The sequence below is a fragment of the Gouania willdenowi genome, chromosome 2 (genome assembly GCF_900634775.1).
Source record: "Gouania willdenowi chromosome 2, fGouWil2.1, whole genome shotgun sequence".
Classification (NCBI taxonomy): Eukaryota; Metazoa; Chordata; class Actinopteri; order Blenniiformes; family Gobiesocidae; genus Gouania; species Gouania willdenowi.
In genome coordinates, this window is record NC_041045.1 from 13,255,925 (window position 1) to 13,277,278 (window position 21,354).

The following is a 21,354-nucleotide window of genomic DNA, read 5'->3' on the forward strand; positions in this document are numbered from 1 at the left end:
AGTTACTACTTTCTACTGTCAGAAGTGCAACAGGATGGTACTCTGTTTTGGACTGGCGGCCTGGGGGCCACATGCCACAATTTGTGTGGCTCCTGAACTAAATGTGCAAAATGACTGAAAAATACATATAATTACAATAAAGATGTATAAATGAATCCAAAAACACACAAAACGACCTCCAAAGCACATGAAATGACAGAAAAACACATAAAATGACAAAAAGAAGACACAAAAAACTCCAAAAACACAAAACAATCCACACCAATAAACTCCAGAAATATACAAAATGAGAAAAATACATAAAAGGACAACAAGAATAGACACACACACACACACACACACACACTCTAAAAACCATCAAAGTGACAGAAAATACATGAAGGAACACCAAATATATACAAAATTGGCTCAAAGTGACAGAAAATACATAAAATGATAACAAAACACACAAAATGACAGCCGTACAGTATATATCAAAGGACAACAAACACACATTTACCCTTTAAATTGAGTATTTTCAAATAATTCTGAAAATCATGAATAAAATAAGATAAATGTGATAATGATTTTTGATAATTAATGTATTTGTTATTTTCATTTGGTCTTAAAATCTAATATATACATTAAAAAGTAATAGTGTGTGTACATGTCAACCACTAAGCTTTCAAACGTCAGCAATAATAACATCACGTCATTGCTGACGGGTAAAAAAAAAATGTATAAACAAATAAAGCACCAATCAGGTGTGAGGCTGTGCTTTTGGCTCCTCCCACTAAATATCAGCACCTGAGGATCATTGACACCCTCAGCAGAAGGTAAGGACTACAACTACTTTTTCCAGATTTATAAGGGTGAGATCATCTTGAAACAGTTTATTCTTTTTATATGGAATAGTGTGTGTGTGTGTGTGTGTGTGTGTGTGTGTGTTTCTCTCAGATATAATGTATGTATAACACGTACGTTTTTTTGTCATTTATTTCTATATTTTCCATCCGATTCCAACAATTATTATGTTGTGTTAACCTATGTCGACATATGCAGGCATTAAATTATATTATATACATATATATATGTGTGTGTGTGTGATCTTTGTGCATAGAAAGTGTGGATGAGGATGATGATGGCCGCCCTTCATCGTGCCAGGCTGTTTGGAGTAAACAGAGTGTTTAAAGGTCGCTCTGTAATCTGATGTTTGAAGGAACTCAGTCAAATGTGAGCAATAGAAACAGTCCAGAAAGAATAGCACATTTTGTTCACTTAATAACAAAATGTTTCTCCTAATTGTCTTGGAAAAAAGTCTAAAAAGTCCCAAATTTTTTATTATTTATTTTTTCAGACAACGTTTCCATAATTTAGAAATACAATATTTCACTAATTCTGTTTTTTGAAGATAAAATAAACATTTAGTCACCAAACAAACCGTTAACCTATAGGTTTTACACCCTGGGCTGTGTCTTATATTCCCGATTGTAAAGCTGCACAGGCCAAAATATAACAACTTATATACATATATACAACTTTTTTTGCAACATTTAGCAACAAACCCCATTTAAAAAAATGTGCATTTTTTTTATTATTTTTGACCAGATTTACAGCAATATTTGTGATATTTCTTTTCTTGTAAAAATGTAATGTCAGTCAATGTCAAATGTAAATCTAAATGTTGAATCTTAATCTAAATTTTAAATGTTGAATCTAAATCTAAATGTAAATGTAAATGTTAAATGTTGAATCTAAATCTAAATGTAAATGGTAAATGGTAAATCTAAATGTAAATGGTAAATCTAAATGTAAATGTTAAATCTAAATGTAAATGTTAAATCTAAATGTTAAATGTTTAATTTAAATCAAAATCTAAATGTTAAATTTTAAATCTAAATGTCATGTGTGAAACTAAATATTTAGGTAATATACCAATTCACCGGAAGTACCAACATAAAAGCTTATTCCAGTGAATTTGCATCGTAGCTAAATATTAAGTTTCACCCGTGAAATTTACATATAACATTTACATTTTGATTTAATGTCTAGATTTAGATTTAACATTTAGACTTATATGTTATATGTAAATGTAGATGTTAAATCTAACATTTAGATTTAGATTTAGCATTTAGATTTAACATTTAGATTTAGATTTAACATCTAGATTTAACATTTAAGAATAACATTTAGATTTGATATTTCCAAAATGACACAAGTATTGCTGCAAATCTGGTGAAAAGAAGAAAAAAAAAAATCACATGCATTTATTAAATGTGGTTTCTTGCTCAATATTGCAAAAAAGTTGCTGTTTACTTTAGCATGTGCCCCATACTCTCAGACAAAAAAGCTACAGCTACATGTTTGTACACAAACATATATATATACTGTATATATATACAAAGCTACTCAAAAAAAAGAAAAGAATACACCAAGGGCCTGTACTACGAAGTTAGATACGTGACGCCTGGATTTATGTCTGTTAGTGTGCTTCACCTGACCAAACATCCTCCATCGGAGAGTTCGTGTACTACGAAGCGAGATATGAGCTCGCTAAGTTAAGCCAGTTGATTTTGAAACTGTAGAGCAATTTACTGTATCTGTTTATCATCCCCATGGGTTAATATTATATAATCTCACACTGTGTGGGCAGCTTCCTGCCTGCATTCATTCCTTCCTGCTTTTTCTGAAGCAACAGTATTGTTTTGTTCTGAATTATGGATTTAAATGTTTCATATTTATTAAAGAAATGTTGCTCTACACAGTGAACATATTTATTTCCTGCTTCGTACGATGGAGAATGTGTTGCTACGTGATGCTCGCGAACAGAGATGAATCCAGGATTGACTTATCCAGCTTTGTAGTACAGGCCCATTGAGAATAAGATATACCAAACAAAAATACACAAAATGAAATGAAAAACCCACATAATAAACTGCAAAAACACAGAAAATGACAAACGCACACTCATAGCAACAAGAAAAGCATAAATAACGAGAGAGAAATACGCAAAATGACAAAGACACCAAAAATAAAAACAAAGCATCAACAAAGCCGCACATCAAAAGCTCAGATTGACTGTTTATCATGTGACCCTCAGATCAAATACAATCACGTTTGTGGCCAATCCTTGATGTAAAGTTTAATATTCGGTGTGTTATAGATGAGTCCAGATGTCAGCGATGGGATGTGAACAGTCCAGATGTGAGCCCTGGTCCTGCGTGGAGCAGGCAGAGGAGTCCATGGCTAAGAGAAGTGGTAGGGAGGAGGTGTGGGAGGAGCTTTTGAAGGAGGAGACACGCCCCTCTGCCTCTCCTCCTCTTCTGTCTAATAAGGCTGTGATGAAGTTTGCTCACAGGATGTCAGAGGAGGTCGTGGCCCAGGCGTTGCTGCTCTGCTGGGAGAGAAACAAAGTGGAAACGCTTCCTTTCATCGACAGCGACACTGAATACGACCTTTGAAGCAGACTTCAAAGTTTAAATAACTATACCTAGAAAATGTACATTATATATATATCATTTTACCTTACTGTGAAATGAAACATCTACACCTTAGTTTGAAAATGTGTTTTTCTGTTTGTTTTAAACAAACGTAATATGATATAATTTCACTATTTTTTTTTTAATGTACTTATTTACTACAATCATACTTTAATGGTTACTATGGTCATCACTGTGGTTATTGTTATTATTATAAGTGAGGACCTTAAGCTAATGCTAATGCTAGGTTAGTGCTAATGCTATTGCTAGGATAATGCTATGGCTAGGGTATTGCTAATGCTAGGATAATGTTATTGCTAAGTTATTGCTAATGCTAGGATAATGCGATTGCTAGGCTATTGCTGATGCTAGGCTAATGCTAGAGTCAGTACCCGATCCTTTCAGGGTCATTTCGGATCCTTTCAACGCATTCGCGTAGACAACGTCACTTCCTCCACTCGCAGTCTCGCAGTGAATGTAAACCGACCACACGACGTTTGTTAAATATTTTAATAGTACAAATGTAAATACATGACTGTTTTGTGGTGTTTATGTTTGTCAATTAATTTTTTTCACTCAAAATATAAATTTCTAATTATTTTAAAATAACAGGGTTTCAACCTTTTAAATAGTACACAAACTGCCGTAAAATAGGCCGACTGGATGTAGAGGATTGGGCACTGACAACTAGGCTAATGCTAACACTAGGTTAATGCTAACATTAGGCTAATGCTAGCTAATTTTAATGCTAATGCTAAGCTCATGCAGTGCGGTGCGAGCCTCACTTGTATTTGCTTTAGGAAATGCAAATATTCTAATTATTATTATTATTATCTAGTGTTTTCCTTTTTTCCTCTTTCTTTTGAATATTTTCTCTCTCTCGTCCCCATCCCTAAAATATCAATAATACAGTTATAAATGTTGATGTTTATCCATTTTTACAATAATAAAAAATACATTTTGTCTCATAAATAAACCAAGGACATGTTTTATGTAAAACTTTTTATATGATGTTATTCAGGCTAGTTAAAAAAAAAATATATATATATAAATGTGTGTTTTGGTACCCATGTCTACCTCTGCTTTCTCACAGCGTTGTTTACTGAGTGTTTGCACACAGTAAACACACACACACACTGAGCTGCGTGTGTGTGTAATGTCAACATGTCCTGTTCAGATAAACACCAACAGAAAAACTTTCAAACTTGATAAGTTTAATATGATAAAAAATGTGAATACAAATCTAATTTGAAGAATAAAAAATGTTAATATCGGAATTAAAGATATGAATAATTGTCTATTCCGCCATAGTCCATAACGTAAGGTACTCAGGACGGTTTCTCCGTGTTTGCGATAGGTCAGACGCTGCAAATGATTTTATTTGAGCTTCTCTGGGATTGAGAACGTTTGGTTAGGTGAAGTATTTTTCTGTCAGTATTTTCTGCTGTCGTTTTGGTACATCTCTCATTTTGAGTACTTTTGTGTGTTTTTTGGAGTCATTTTGCATATCTGTGTTGCCATTTTGTATCTTTCTTCTTGAGCCTGTACTATGACGCTGGATAAATAAATCAGGGATATCTCTCCATTATGGCACTCTCACGGCCATCGGTGCACAAATAACTCATTTTGCACCTTATCATTCATTTTAGAAAGTGTCTATTTGTACGGTTGCTGTACGGACAACCCCCGGTGCTATTGGTACGGTTACAGAAGTACAAGTATGTAGCGTCTTAGGGTTAGGGTATAACCCAATATCACAACAATTTTTAGGGTCAGGGTAAGGTTTAATCTTAGTCATGTGACCTAAACTGGCCAAATGGGGCGCTGCGTACGGACAGAATGTCGGTCAATTGATACGGCAACCGTACAGAAAGCGACTGCCTTCATTTTACCCGACATATTCTTTGTAGTCTTGCTCCTTGTTTTCTGTGCGTGTATATAAATAGTGTTCAATGCGTTGCTTTTTGCTGTTCTGATTACCCCACGGGGATTAATAAAGTGTTATCTGATTCTGATTAGTGGGCTTAACCTAACCAAACATTCTTTGTCAGAGATCACCTGTACTACGAAGCAGGATATCAACATGGTGATTTCAGCCTAGCGAAATGGGAGATTACAGCGTCTGACTAATCACAATCTGTATGAGGCAATTTACATCACAATTGAGGAGTAATTCTTTAAAAATATGAAAAATTTAAATCCATAATTGAGACCGAAAACAACAGTTTTTGCATTAAAGGTGCAGTCCGCGACTTTAGATTCCTCTCTCCCCTGCTCTCTTGCCCTGCCTCCAAACTTTCCAAAGTCCCTCCTTCAGTGGAGCTAACAAGCTAATGTTAGTCCGACAGCAACATCACAGTAATATAACATGTTCTGTTAAAAGCATATTACTGCAGCTCTTCTCTCTCTCTTTGTGCACACACCTCACCAGCAGCAACAACACAGTGCCACTTACGGCAGCCACACGGAGTCTGCTGCGTGCACACAAATGCGCCACAGAGTTCTAGTGTAACAATTACAAATCAAACATAATGTAAATCAAGCAGGAGTAATTACCTTTCAAGCAGAAAAGTCACCAATTCCATCTACTAGCTCCAGGAAAGGGGCGGGGCCTGTGAGCAACAGCTGTCAGACAGCCCATCAAACACAATCCTGGCTCTGATTGGTTGTTTTCGCTCAGTCGCGGTGCATTCTGGCAATCTGCCAAAGGCCGCAGGAGCAGCAGGGGGCGGGGCTCAATGAGTGTTTTTTTCACAAAAACTACTAGTTTTATGTAAAGCTGTCCTTAGATAGTGACAGCTTTAGTAAATATGACAAAAAGTCACATTTTTAAGAGCTGCAGACTGCACCTTTAAAAGCAGGAAGAAAGATATTTTGGCAGGAAGCTGCAGACACTGTTAATGCATGCGTAAAAGCCTGAGATTATGAATATTAATTCATGTGATAATAAACGAACAACGCTCAAAAACCCCTTCCGACCAAGTTAGTCGTTCAGCCTAAGTTACCATGATGATTTAGCCTTTTAAGAGGTTAGCCAGCGTCGTAGTATAGAACACACAGAATAAATCCTGGAAGTTAGCGTGATAAGAGGAAATCCAACTTTGTAGTACAGGCCTCTGGTCTTCATTGTGTGTGTTATTGTAGTCAGTGTGTACTTATTTCACGTGCTGCTCAAAGATAGGCCGATGGCATGTTGCCTGTGACTGAACGCCGACAACTCAAAGGTACGATTAGTCAGTTTATTACAAAGTGTCATGAATCACAAGTTTCCAGAAATGAGTAAGTTACCAACAGGTTAATGAACAGTTAAACTTTTTAAATCAGAGCAAATAGAGATGATGTCAGGAAATCAATGAACCTCAGGCTCTGCTGTGGATCTGTTTCAGCCACGATATCAGGATGTCATTAGTTTCGGCCGGTTTGTCCATCTGGGTCCAGTGTCCACTCTCCTCGATGTGTTTAAAGGTCAGGTTGGGGATTTGCTTTTCCATTCCTATGGTGAGAGCTGGAACCAGCACGGCATCTTTTCCTGCTGTGACCATTAGCGCCGGCATCAGCAGCTTAGAAAAAAAAAACAAAGGTTCATCGTTGGAACAAAAAGTCACATTTAGTTTCATTTTACACATTGTTTATGAAAACATATAATAGTACAGACATGGGCAACTGGAGGCTATATATTCAGCCCTCAGCCTAACTTTAAGTGGCCCTAAAAGTCAACGCACAAAATAATAACTCTAAAAACACACAAAACCACCATGAAAATACACAAATACAGAAGGACATAAATACATAAAAAAACAAACATAAAATGAGTAAGTAAACACAACAGAACAGAGACTAAAATACACACTAATATTTGACACTGCATTTAATGTTCAATGACTAGATAATGCTAATAATAGGCTAATGTTAATGCCATTAGCCTTAGCCGATTATTAGCATTATCTAGCATAAACATTAACATTTGCTGGCATTAGCGTAGCATTAACATTAGCTAGCATTCGCTGATATTTTACGCCAACATTCGCTGATATTTTACGCTAGCATTTGTAATATTATAATTAGCATTTGCAAGCATTGACATGAGCTAGCATTAGCCTAGCAATATCATTTTGTTCGCAAAGCTTTTTAGGTCAGCAGCTCATCCTTAGTTACCATGGCGATTTACCCTTGTAAGAAGTTAACCACTGTCGTAGTAGAGCACACGCTGAATAAATCGCGATAAAACCAAATCCAGTTTCGTAGTACAGGCCCAAAATTAGCCAAAACAGTGGCTATAATACACACAAATATACTCAAAATGACTCCCAAAACATACAAAAAATACCAAAAAAACAGAGAATATACAAAATTAAAATACACACAATGACTAAAAAATAAATAAACAAATAAGTAAAAAAAAAATAATAATTTAGATAATTAACCAACCTTCCCACAGGGCCGGGAGCATGTCCACTTCCAGTTGGCCACATGGTTTCGATACCAGTTTAAGGGTCCCCTGCAAAGTTGAGAAACCCACACACAAAAAATAAATAAATAAATAACTTTAGCAATCACTAACCCTAAAATCTTAACACTAAATCTAGAAATAGAAACTGTATATGTAATCAATAATAAAATGATGCAGAAATGGGGGAAAAAGAGAAATATTTCACATTTCCGACTAATTTAAAACTGATCTTAGGTAAAGTTTAGGATATTAAATTACAGTTTTCAGCCAGATCCGTATGCTACTAATGATCGTCACGCTTCTTCGTGATTTCCACAATTACTTTTTAAAATAAAAACACAATATTAGAGGCTATATATACACAAAGATATGAATTGAAAAATATATATATATACATATTTACTGGTGGGGGCAACGGGAGATATTTACATATTTACAGTCGGACAGCGGTAGGAATGAATGACCTGTGGTATATCGCCAAACACACTTTGGGCCATGGTCATTTCTAATATGATCACATTTACAAATTTACCAGTTCAAGATGGGACAAAACTGAATGCACATCCACTATCTTACGCAATAAACCTGTTTCGTTCTCCCTCAACGAATAAGGCCTTTTCAAATTAAAAGCGTGTGTATATTTCCATGGACCTAAATGACATTTTAGTTAGAAAAACTCTGCTCCATGATTTCCAGACAGCCCAAAAAATGTCAAATAAAAACAAAAGACATCAGTCCACTTCCTTGCAAATGAATCACATAAGCCCCGCCTTTTGAGGTGGGCTTTTTTAGTGTGGATGGGAGAATGCGTGTAAAATGCATGGAAAAAAAGCTTAAAGTTTAGTCAAGTCCATTATTCCATCACCAAATTTTTTTTTAAACATTCAGGTCTTATTTGGTTCAGTTGTGTTGATGAAAAGAATGTAAATTCTGCTACATGTTGATGAGTTTTATAGCTTCAGAATTAGATCGTTTATAAAGAAAGGGTAGTTCATATATTACACTAATGTGTCACAGTTTACATGCCACCAAATCAGTGCTGCTTTTATTCATCGATTATGAGTCAGAGATGGGCAACTTTTATCACAAAAATGGGATTATATTTGATCTGAGGGTCATTCATGTCAGCATTGAGAATAGTGACCAATCTGAACATAGGAAACAACAAACGCTGTGTTATTTTATGTGTTTCTTGGAAGGTAATTTGTGTAATTATGTTGTCGTTTTGTGTATATTTGTGTTTTTGGAGTCATTTTGTGTGTTTACCTTCAGCTGCAATTTTTGTTATATCTTCTGTTAAAATTACTTATTTGATACATCTTTTGAATTGGATTTTTTGTCACAAGCCATCATGTGTTGGGTTTCAAGCATTTGTGTGCGTGTGAGCTTTTTAGGATGTGGGCAAGTTTCCACCTGAAGCCTTGCACTTTGTACTGGCTGACGTAGCACTGCAGCTCTGCCTCAGTCAACATGGAGCTCCTGGGGATTTCCTCCGGCAGACCAACAAATAGCCCTCCTGTGAGCGACACAGCATCAGTGTAACAACAGTGTGTGTGTGTGTGTGTGTGTGTGTGTGTGTGTGTGTGTGAGCGAGCAGAGGAAAGGAAGCGCTCACCTCGAGCACACACTCCTGCGGTGCTGACATGAGGATGACTTCCCTAGAAGAGAACATCACAGCAGCACGTTAAGATGTGTTCATGTACCATGTGCATTGTGCCGCTTCACTCACTGCCTCGCTTCCTCTGGAGAACAAAATCTTAAAAGTTCTCTCCAAATCTTTCTCCAGCTCAGCCTCCGCTGGACCCTGCAACACAAAGATGTGAGACGGGTTTGAGATCTTGGGTGCTTTCACACCGGTTTAGTCCCGGACTCGGTCCAAATGGGCGGAGGGCATGTATTAACTTCACCTCCTTCTTTGAGTTCCTTGAAAAGCGCTATATACAACTTATGTATCCTTATTATAAAATTATATTTTGTCAGGTCTTAAATCATGTATGTTCATTTACCACTTCCTTTGTAACCCCCTTTTTTCATTTAATTACTTGTTAAACTACAGTAAAAAAAATAATCTGAAAAACAAAATTAAGTAAATAAAAAACAGATTCATTTTCAAAAAGTCTAATAACACTGACACACACTGACTTGTATAAACTACATTTGTTCTTGCTTGTTTATGGGTTCTGTGTTTGAAAGCAGTTCTGTGACTGTTTTTGGTGTATGTCTATTTAGCTCTGGTGCAGTTCCAAGTGCTAACCACTGGAGGGCACCATTACTAGTGTAGAGACTTCTCTAGGCAGAGAAACCTGAAAAAGAGACTCATCTATGGGTCAAAGCCAATGCTTAAGAGTGACTTCTTCCTTCTCCGTTTGTTCTTTCACAACATTCAGCAACAACTTGTGTTTTTGGTGGTTTTAAACCCAGTTTTGCAGGGTCACAGGCTCACCCACAATCCTGTGCGCTCTACATCACTATACTTCCTGTGTTTGATCCGCTCCAAGAGCGCTTGTGTTGACAGCGTTCCCAATCGCTCTAGACTTTGATTGGAAACGCTCTGAGACTGACAAAACACAATCACTCTAAGAATTCGTCCATTTGATCCGCTTAAGAGTTTGTTTGTGCGTTCGCACTGCCTAAACGAGGCAGACTGTCTGAGCAAACGAACCCTATAGAGTTTTAACCGATCTAGGATCAGTCGGTGTGAATGCACCCGTAATCCATTTCATTCAATCCCGCCGAGACCTGGGAGCTGTGTTTTGTTCCCTTCATTACAGTGAATCCAAGACTACCCTCGATGTCGATTTACACGATAATTCATGTTTTCATTGTCATTTCAAGGACAATTCTTGCGCTGGCCAATGTGGATGTTCTTCTGAGCCAGATTTGGCCCACAGACCTCATTTTTGGCAGGCCTGATTGAGTGTGTTGACTTACTGGATTTTGGAAGTAGACTTGGTAATCGAACACAGAACTGTCCTTTATTCTCTGCGCAGGCGAAACATCTGGGTCTGATGGGAACCTGGGAGTGTTCAGAGACGCTACGGCCCTGCACACGCACACGCACACACACACACACACGTATTAATACTTTGTGTGAACACCACTACTGAGGAACATGTTAACGTGCTCACCTGACTCTTTCAGGATAACAATGGGCCATTGTCCACACTGTGTTACCGCCCCAGTCGTGACCCACCAAGGTGACCCGAGGTATGGCCTGAAATGAAATCAATTAAAGGCCTATTATTAAACTTCACATGAACATGTTCTGTGCAGGTATTACCCATAGGCACTCCACTGTGCACTTACAGTGAAAAACTGTTGACATGCAGCTAAAGAGCCTTAATAAATAAAGTATATATTATTTGATTTATGCAAGTCCCTTAATATTCATGCATTTGTTAAAAACAAAACAAAAAACTGACATTACTCACCATTTTATCCAAAAATGTCACAAGATCCTAAGAAGAGATGTATAGTTAACACTGATGAATGATGCAGGATTTATTTTTGATGTATTTATTGCATATTCATGTAATTTACCTTACAGATCTGTTCCTGGGCATATTCCTCAATATCTGTTATTGGAAAAAAATACCATTTCAAATGTGTTTTTTTTTGTAGGAAATAATTTTATAGAGGAAAAGAGAATGAAAGAAAGGTAGTTGAAGGAACGTTGGGCAATGACCCCATGTGGGCATCTGAAATGTCTGATGTAAAAATTGACTGATTACAATTTATGTAAAAAAAATTTAGAATTAAAATTGTATTACTATGTGTATAATTATGCATTATGCAAGTTTAAAAAAAAACACAAATAGATACCATGCAGAAAGAGGCAGAAAGCTATTGTTATTTTTCAAATTAAATCACCACATATATTTTTAAACACATATTCTAAATCACAAATATATATCTAGTTCAAATAAAATAAAAATAAAAATAAAAATATAAAAATTGTTATTTTGTGGACTAATCCTGGCTACTCTGCATTTGTAACAGTATATGAAATATGATCAAAAAAGTAATTTTCGATTTAAAAAAAAAAAAGTCTCTGGGGTCACCAGAAATTTGTAATATAAAAATGGGCCAGCATAGTTTTTATTCTGCGAACCGACCCGTTTCTGATTGTTGTGTCCGTGGCAACAACACTTTTATCTACATTTCTCCATTCAAGTGAAAAATAACATATTTGAACTGGGACAGAAATTGGTAAATTTGTTGCAATGTTCTTACTGATACGTAGCCCTGGTTAGGCCAGTTTATTATTATTATAACCTTTATTTATACAGGTAGCCATATTGAGAAAACCAGGTCTCATTTCCAAGAGAGATTCATTTTATACAAATATATTCATAAGGTTAGACTCTTGGAAAGTAGAAGCTAATTTATATTTTTTCCATCTGGAAAAGTTTTGATTATGATCCTTTAGTAGCCTATTGTTTATTTAGTTTTTAACTTTTTTGTGCTTTTTCTCCTCAATTCCAGCAAGTTAATTTTGTCTTTTTTGAAATATGTTAAGGTTTCATTTACTCATACAACTTTTAACAGGAAATACACTTTGAAATTTACTTTAATCTCCAGACATGTTTCTACAACCAACTGTTAGTCTTCCTCAGAGGCATCTACTGATCGCTTTCATGTGTCCTTATGTGTTCTGTGCGTGGCAAAACTTGAGTTATCTCAGACTGGCCACGCCCCCCCCATCACCCAACGGTCTCTGGAGAAGAGACCAGGCATCTCAAGTTTAGTCACCTTGTCTGTGTCTCTGATGCAGATCAGCCTAAATCATAAGGTGGAATATATTTGTAGTTTATATTGTCTTACAGGACTGAGGCTCTCAGCATCACCACAAAATATATGAATGGATTATTTCATTATTGCACGCAGGCTTTAGCATCTGACTAATGTAGGTCAGTCCATCAGATAAAAATCTATATGTTTCCTATAGGAAATCATTAGTAAATGAAAGGATTAATATTCTCTCTCCTGTCAGCGTCACATCAGGTCCTCTTTTTATTGGACAGGTTGTTTTCTAAGAGAACTGATTGGTCAGGAGGCGGGACTTTAGTACTTGCTCAGATCCTAGCCAGAACAAAACCGGTCCCCAGCCAGGTTAGTCGTTCAGACTAAGTTACCATGATGATTTATCCCTGTAAGACGTTAGCCAGCTTCGTAGTCCAGCACACACCAATTAAATCCTGGAAGTTAGCACGATAAGAGGAAATCTAGCTTCGTAGTACAGGCTCCAAAAACACAAAATTACAGCAAAGCCTTTGATTGTTTCCTGTGTTCAAGCTCAGATTGGTGATTATTCTAAATGCTGAGATGATCATGTGACCCTCAGATTAGAGACAATCACATTTTTGTGGACAAAGTTGCATCCCATTGTTACTACACATCAGGATTGATCTCACCTGGAGGAGCTGTGGACTCTCCGAACCCCTTCATGTCCAGAGCCAGCACTCTGAAGCCAGCGGCAGCCAGTGCTGGGATCTGCCCACCACAACACAGAGACATGAGAGCCTACAGGGGTCCGTGAAGCAGCAAAGCTTACCTGATACCTCCAGGAGAACCAGCACTCAGGAAAGCCGTGACACAGGATAACAGGTGGGCCGCAGCCCTTTTCCACGTAGTGTGTCCTCACTCCAGGCTGAGGAACAAAGACAGCTGTGTATGAGCTCAGGGGGAAGTTACCAAAGTGTTGCTGAAAGGAGAGACCTTCACCTTGATGGAGACGTATCCATGGGACACTTGGTCAGAGCTGCACCATGGAGGAGAGCACTCTGCTTCCAAAGCCTGGAAAACACACACAAACACACAGAAGTCAAGTACGCGTTTAAAGTCCACATGGAGTCTACCATTCTCAGCCACACCTTAACTCCAGTTACGTCCACCAGTTTGCCCCAAGCTGAGTCCAGATCTTTGACCAGGAGGGCCTTCATCCCAGTGGTCTGGGCTGCCCTCACACCCTCCTCATCAGCATCCAGCCACACAGCCTGAGAAGTAGAGAGGAACAGTAGAAACATTCAACCTGGTGACACCAAAATGACTCTAAATTACACAAAATGATAAGAATGTAAAAAATAGATCCAAAAATCACACAATGAAAATAAAAATCGCAAGACAAATTTACAAAATAATTAGAAACACAGGAGAACAACAAACACAATGACAGAAAAAAATACAAAACGAGAACAAAATTACACTTGGGGCCTGTAATATGAAGCTGGATATAGCTCCATTAGCTTCACCTAACCAAACAATCTCCGTCACAGAGCAGCTGTACTACGAAGCAGGATATTAAGCGATCCTCCTTTTATTGGGCAGGTCGTTTTCTAAGAGAACTGATTGGTCAGGAGGCGGGGCTTTCATACTCTTTCACATCCTCGCCAGAACAAAACCTGGATGTTCAGCCTAAGGTACCATGGTGATTTAGCCCCGTAAGTTAACCAGTGTCGTAGTACAGCACACAGAATAAATCCTTGACGTTAGACAGAGAAAAGAGGAAATCCAGTTTTGTAGTACAGGCGCTTAATTACAACAAATATACCAATATTCAAAAAACAACTAAATGATTTTTAAAATTACATGACAAGGACATTTTGCAAATGACTATAAACACACAAAACGGCAAAAAAAATTACACAAAAACAGGAAAAACGCCAACAAAGACAAAAGTATTGGAGTTTAAATGCAGAATCATTGCAGATATGTATACCTTAAAGCTGATATCTGGAGTTTCTGAGAAATTTATGTTTATGTATGATTCTTTTGAAATTCATAAAAATACCTAACTAGTTTTTGACTATGGTCTAGTGCCAGTGGTCATTCATATACATTCATGTATATAAGTCCCTCCTTCGTCCTATAGACCCCTATACAAATGGAAACAATCACTGACTGCACCCAGCCAATAGGCTTAGACTTTTGAGACTGTCAATCAAAGTGAATGCGGAACTGTGCACGGAAACAGGTAAATATGATTTTGGCTCAAACCTGACCCATAGACCTATATCAATCTAACCTGACCCATAGACCTATATCAATGCTACCTGATGCAACCTTATTATGTTCCGCGATGCGTGTGCAGAAAAGTAGAGGCGTGGCTTCCAGTAGTAAGAGCCTTTAAAAGTAAAACATCAACAGACATACATCAAATTCATATTGTGATTATTAAAGAAGTTATTCATTTAATTGCTAAGCTATTGGCTCACACTTGCAATCAATGATTCCAACATGGAACTTTCCCAGACGATATGAAGATAGCAAAGGTCATTCCTATATTTAAAAATGGGCATAAGCATCTCATGGAAAACTATAGACCAATCTCAATTCTTTCACAATTCTCAAAAGTCTTTTTACAAAACAGTTGAATAATTTTACAGTTAATAGATAAACCAAGTTCTTGGGAGTCATAATTGACTACAAATTATCTTGGAGGCAACACATCAATTATATAAAGACCAAAATCTCAAAAACACTTGGTGTGTTATACAAAATATTTACTTAATTACAATTCCCTGCTTACAATTTATCATACTTTGATACTGCCATATATGACGTACTGTGTAGAACTCTGGGGAAACACTTTTAAAGCCATAATCAATGATATTGTTGCAAAAAAAAGGCCATAAGATTGATAAACAAAGCAGGATATTATGACCACCACACATCCATTATTTGTTAAATCAAAACTTATGAAATTTAAAGATATTGTTTATTATAAAATAACACAAATAATGTTCAAAGCAAAAATATATACTCTTCCAGAAGGCATTCAAAAATACTTCACACTTCAAATACTGCCATTTATGTTTATTTTTCCAAAAGAAAGATTAATAGTTAAATGTCTGTCGGTTCTTGGGGTTAATTTGTGGAATTCTGTTGATAAAGAAATAAAAATGAGTGACACATTATTTAATTTCAAAAAGAAAATGTCACAATATATTTTAGAGGGTCATGTGAAGCAGTTGATTTATGTTTGCGTTTTTTGGCATTAGTTAAATGTTGCATATGAAAGAAGGTACATGTGTATGTTTTGTATTTAACGTACTTGAATATTATTTACAGTATGTTGGGCATATAAGCTTTTTGCTTCTGCCTGTTTCAGTCTTGTTATATATACATTTTTAAATTGTGATTTGTGTTTGAATATTCATAATAAACAAATAAACAAACGCTCTCGCACACGTTTAATAGGCGTTCCCTCTTGGGAGCAGGTAGAGTGTTGCGCATGGATGTTTTTTTTTCAAAAAGTGGAGACGGCATTTCTTTTCTAAACTTTGGAAAGTCCTCCTCTATACCTTAAAGCACATAAAACATTTTATAATCATTTAGAAAATGTTTCTACAAATTAAAATCTGCAGTCATAGAAGATGTACACCAAGGACTTTGGCTCACTGTCGCCCCCTACCTGCTGTGCTGTCACCCCCAGCTGCAGCAGTGCAGCGCTGAACATCTCGGGTTGAGGGACGCGGTGACCCGTGCGGCACGACTGCAGCACCAGGTCAAACTGGGCTCCCAGCAGGGACAGAAGGCGGGCTGAAGCCTCGCCATCGGGCCGGTCATCTACCCAGTGATTGGCCAGCACAGCCGTCAGTATCCCTGTGGATCACACCACATTCAAGAAGAAATCTTTTTATGCAAATCTATATCATGAAAATGTTTGGCCTGGGAAAAATGTTATTTAAAAAAAAATATACATATATATATATCATGCACCACTCATGCAACTTAAACATGCCATTTGTCGTTTTGTATGGGGCGCCGATTATAAAGTTGCACATGCTAAAATAAACAGCAACTTTTAGCAACAAACATTTACAAAAGGTAGTGGCTATCCGTACGGTTGCCGTATCAATATACCGGCATTCTATCTGTACGCAGCGCCCCTCATTGGCCAGTTTAGGTCACGTGACTAAAACTAACCCTAAAAATTGTTGCGATATAGGGTTATAACCTAATCCTAACCTTAACACACTACGTACGTGTACTTCGGTAAACGTACCAATAGCACCGGGGGTTGTCCGTACGACAACCGTACGAATAAACACTTCCTTTAAAAAAACGTGTGATTTTTTTTTTTTGTGTTACTTTTGACCAGATTTCTAGCAATATTTGTGAAATGTCTTTATTCATAAAAATATGTCAATGTTAAATGTAAATGTTAAATATAAATAGTAAATCAAATGTCACGGGTGAAACTCAATATTTAGCTAATATTAGCTCATATTTGCATATGAAAAAATATTTAGCTTCACCCGTGACATTTAGAATTAATATTTAACATTTACATTTCAGATTTAACATTTACATATTTTTATAAGAAAAAAAGTCACAGTATTGCTGTAAATCTGGTCAAAAGTAACAAAGGATTCACATACATTTTTGAAACGTTTGTTGCTAAATGTTGCTGTTTATTTCAGCATGTGCCACTTTACAATCGGCGCTTCATAGCCGATTATTTTTTTAAATTTATTATTGTTTTGGTACTTCTGGTTAATTTGCATATTAGCTCAACATTTAGTTTCACTCATGACATTTAGTATAAAATTTACATTTAGCCCAAATGTAAATCTTTCATAGGCACCAGGTTGCACTGTTTGTGAGAATGTAAAAAAAAAAAAGTCCAAACATTCTGGAAGGCTGAACGTTTAAGTGTTAGCACAGCAACAGGTCAATATGAACATATTGTATTGGTAGATGTCACCATACGGTATGGGCAAATACGCAAATGTTGCATTATTCCACTGTGATATTGATGCCACATACTTTATTATATGGACCAGTCTCTTAGCTCTATTATTGTTGTTGTTGTTGGTTGTTCACTGTGTAATGTTAAACTAAAACTAATAAACAGAATTTACAAAAAAAAAGAAAAATTTACAGTCAGATTTACATTAATGTAACATTTAAATATAATAAACATTTTTACGAAGAAAAAAAAAAAAAAAACAAATATTGCTGTAAACCTGGTCAAAACGAACAAAAAAGTATACATTTCCTAACTGTGGTTTGGTGCGTAATACTGTTCATTTTAGCATGCGCAACTTTACAATCGGCGCCCCATAGTTTGGCCATTTGGGTGTTTTTCTTGTTTTTGAAGTCATTTTGATGTCATTGCACATATTTTTGTTTTCATTTAGTGCAATTTTTGTAATTCTGTATGTTGTGCGTATTTTTCTGTCACTTTTTATGTTTTCTGCATTCGTTATATGCATTTAGTTGTGGGGCCAAACTAAATTTGACCGAGGGCCGCATGTGGCCCCTGGGCCGCCAGTAGCCCATATCTGTTTTCCATCCTTCTCATCATGCCATACCATTGGCACGCAGACAGGCTGCCATCTTCAGGACGCTGCCTTGGACGTTCAACATGGAGTCGTCAAATGTCTCCAACAGGCCTTTGATTGACCAATCAGAGGGCAGCGTCACACCTTTGACCTGGGCTGCCTTTACACACTCTGCCTCCAACACCGGGATCATCTGCACACACAGTAAATGCCACCAGAAACATGAATTCATATTTATGAATTCAACCATTTTATTTTTTAAGACAATAGCTCGTTGTTTTGTTCGTCGCATTGGGTCACAAACAGGTCGGATCATCCCATAAAATTGATACAAGGCTGCATAACGGTTACTAAAAGTGAAACTGATTGTGAGCGCTCTTTGGTTAATCTATATACTGGATAATCTATACACTGAACGTAAAGATATTAACTGTAATATCAACCTGCCTTTGCTATGTTTGTTTTAGCTGTGAGGTAGTTTAAGAGGGAGAAGCTCACATTCCTATGGGGTAGGAAGAGCCAGGATTGTTAGGAGGAGGAGTTTCCGCGTTGTGACCTCATAATGCGAGAAAAATCCAACTCGTCCTTTTGGAGCTGACTTTTTACAAAATGTGGAACAACAAGGGAGGGAAGAAGCAAAACTTTTTCAACTTTGGCCCTTTGAATGAGACTAAAGGAATGTATATCACTGTAGCAAAACTACAATAAACATAACACTGCCCCTTTAAACCCACCTGGGACAGTGTGATGGCACCTCTTTCAGCTTGCCTCATGGCTCCATTGTCCTGGGATGCCACAGTTGTCAGAAAACCCCTGAAACACAGTAACAGGGATTTCAGCAACCCAACTTTCCTTGTTGTAGTCCGTAACGTAGTTTAGGGTTAGGGTCAGTTAGTCCGTAATGTAGTTAGGGTTGGTTACTCCGTAACATATTTTAGGGTTAGGGTTAGATAGTTTGTAACGTAGTTTAGGGTTATGGTTAGTTAGTCCGTAACGTAGTTTAGGGGTAGGGTTAGTTAGTCCGTAACATAGTTAGGGTGAGGGTTAGTTAGTCCGTAACTTAGTTTAGGGTTAGTTAGTCCGTAACGTAGTTTTGGGTTACGATTAGGGTTAGTTAGTCCGTAATGTAGTTTAGGGTTAGGGTTAGTTAGTCCGTAACGTAGTTAGGATTAGGGTTAGTTAGTCCGTATTGTCGTTTAAGGTTAGGGGTTACGGTTAGGGTTAGTTAGTCTGTAATGTAATTTAGGGTTAGCTAGTCCGTAACATAGTTAGGGTGAGGGTTAGTTAGTCCGTAACTTAGTTTAGGGTTAGTTAGTCCATAACGTAGTTTTGGGTTACGATTAGGGCTAGTTAGTCCGTAATGTAGTTTAGGGTTAGGTTTATGGTTAGATAGTCCGTAACGCAGGTTAGGGTTAGAGCTACGGTTAGGGAGTCCGTAACGTAGTTGACTTATTAATACAAACGGAGGGGGTACTCTCGCCTAAACTGGCCAATGAGGGGCCAGTTTGGTCACATGATAGGTTACGTGCACCTATCACATGACCTAAATTGGCCATTGAGGGGCGTTGGGTACGGATAGAATACCGGTATATGGATACGTGTTACATATTGATTACCACTGCCTTTTACTTATGAGCCAATAAATCATTGTTAAAAACAACTTACCAACATCTCCATGCTGTCTAGATGCAATTTATGAAATTGATGCAATTTTTGACGTATGTTTCAAATCTGCCTTTAAACGCTAACAGCTGCTGTCTTGCACACAGGTGACTGGGTTAGCCAGTTAGTGAAGCTACAGGTGACATTTCTACATGCTAATGAGCTCAGGGACAAAGACGATGGCCCAATCCCAGTGTCCACACTCACACACAGAGTGGAGTAGTGGCCCTCCAGGACCGCGTTTGGACACCCCTGGGGTTAAACTGACTCCAAAGGCTTCAGCATTTACATTTTTTTTTTTTTTTTTACACTTATTTGACAGACAAGCCTCATCTTGAAATGGCATTTAATTCATGAAAACAAAAACAAACTTTTCTTCACACAGAAACCAAACGTTTATCATTAGGGGAACAAAGTCTGAGCTGTTTAGTCACGTCCTGTAGGTGTGGCTACTTTAGAGGGGAAAGGTTACAAATCAGTTACTATTACAGTGTCAATTTTTGTCACAGTTTATTGACTATATATTCTTTTAAAAAGATAATAACTAGGCTGAGTAATTTAAAACAAATACATGTGAATAAAAACTAAGTAATTATTTTTTTGTTAAGTAAAAGGGTTATAACCTAAACCTAACCCTAACCGTACAAATAGGCACAAGTTTTGATCACAACCGTTCAACAGTTTTAACTTCTGCATATTTCACTTGCATTGTTTTTGATGAATCCATTTTTAGTAAACTATAAGCGCCAAATGTTATAGGCTTTTGTTACAAAACAGTTCTTCCTTCTTACCCTGGCAGACTATGTAACACCTCCAGTTTGTGGAGAACATCACAGGGCTGTGAAGGGATAGCAACCCCCCAAAAGTTGAACACAACAGCTTTCTTCTCGTCGGCCATGTCCTCCGAGTGAGAGTGAAAGGAGAGTTTGTGGCTCTGTGCTCTTTATACACACTGCTCAAAACAATAAAGAGCCCCTCCCACCTCTCAGAAAAAGGGCAGTGGATAAAACCAGACTTTCACTGACTGGGTTTTATTTATTATTATTATTATTATTATTATTATTTAAATGCAAAACAGATGACTGAAAAGTACAGATCCAGTTTTTTTTTTACACACTTTAGTTCTCATTCTTACAGATACATCCATGCAGTATTTTCTCTTTTCATGTCACATGCAGGGAAAAAACTACGATGGGTCAACTACGATATTGATTTACAGACTCTTTGTCCTCCTCTCTAGTTTGGTTTGTCTATGCAGGGCTGGTGGTGACAGTAATCACTTCATACTGTTAGCTTTCATGAAGCAACTCTTTATAGTTTAGATGCATAAAGAACAGACAGCAAGAAAATCAGGAACAAGTCACAAGTTTACACAAGCAAACCAGTTTTGTCGGGAATACTTAAAATAGCAGGAAGTGAAAGTGAGGCAGTAGAGGGGAAAAAATGGCTTTGTGTGCATATTTAAAACAGCTGACTGTGTTTATGAAAGAACAAT

General features: G+C 37.2%; 1 protein-coding gene across 1 annotated transcript; it reads right to left on the bottom strand.

Moving 5' to 3' along the window:
• Nucleotides 1–6,683: 6,683 nt before the first annotated feature.
• Nucleotides 6,684–20,782, bottom strand: ephx2 (epoxide hydrolase 2, cytoplasmic). The gene is made up of 17 exons (XM_028467568.1): nucleotides 20,651–20,782; nucleotides 18,932–19,010; nucleotides 18,228–18,390; nucleotides 16,322–16,512; nucleotides 13,782–13,904; nucleotides 13,633–13,704; nucleotides 13,463–13,558; nucleotides 13,323–13,401; nucleotides 11,449–11,483; nucleotides 11,340–11,366; nucleotides 11,037–11,122; nucleotides 10,840–10,951; nucleotides 9,638–9,712; nucleotides 9,524–9,566; nucleotides 9,322–9,424; nucleotides 7,887–7,956; nucleotides 6,684–7,018 (listed from the first exon to the last, which is right to left on the bottom strand). The coding sequence occupies exons 1-17, from the start codon at nucleotides 20,755–20,757 to the stop codon at nucleotides 6,818–6,820; spliced, it is 1,662 nt and encodes a 553-aa protein (XP_028323369.1). The 5' UTR covers nucleotides 20,758–20,782; the 3' UTR covers nucleotides 6,684–6,817.
• Between the last annotated feature and the right edge of the window lie 572 nt (nucleotides 20,783–21,354).

Coding starts and splice junctions, on each gene's coding strand:
- ephx2 (XM_028467568.1), bottom strand. CDS start 20,757: ATGGCCGACGAGAAGAAAGCTGTTGTGTTCAACTTTTGGGGGGTTGCT. Junction 11,484..13,322: donor AGAGTCCACAGCTCCTCCAG/GTGAGATCAATC, acceptor TTCCAATAACAG/ATATTGAGGAATATGCCCAG. Junction 9,567..9,637: donor TCTCCAGAGGAAGCGAGGCA/GTGAGTGAAGCG, acceptor GTTCTCTTCTAG/GGAAGTCATCCTCATGTCAG.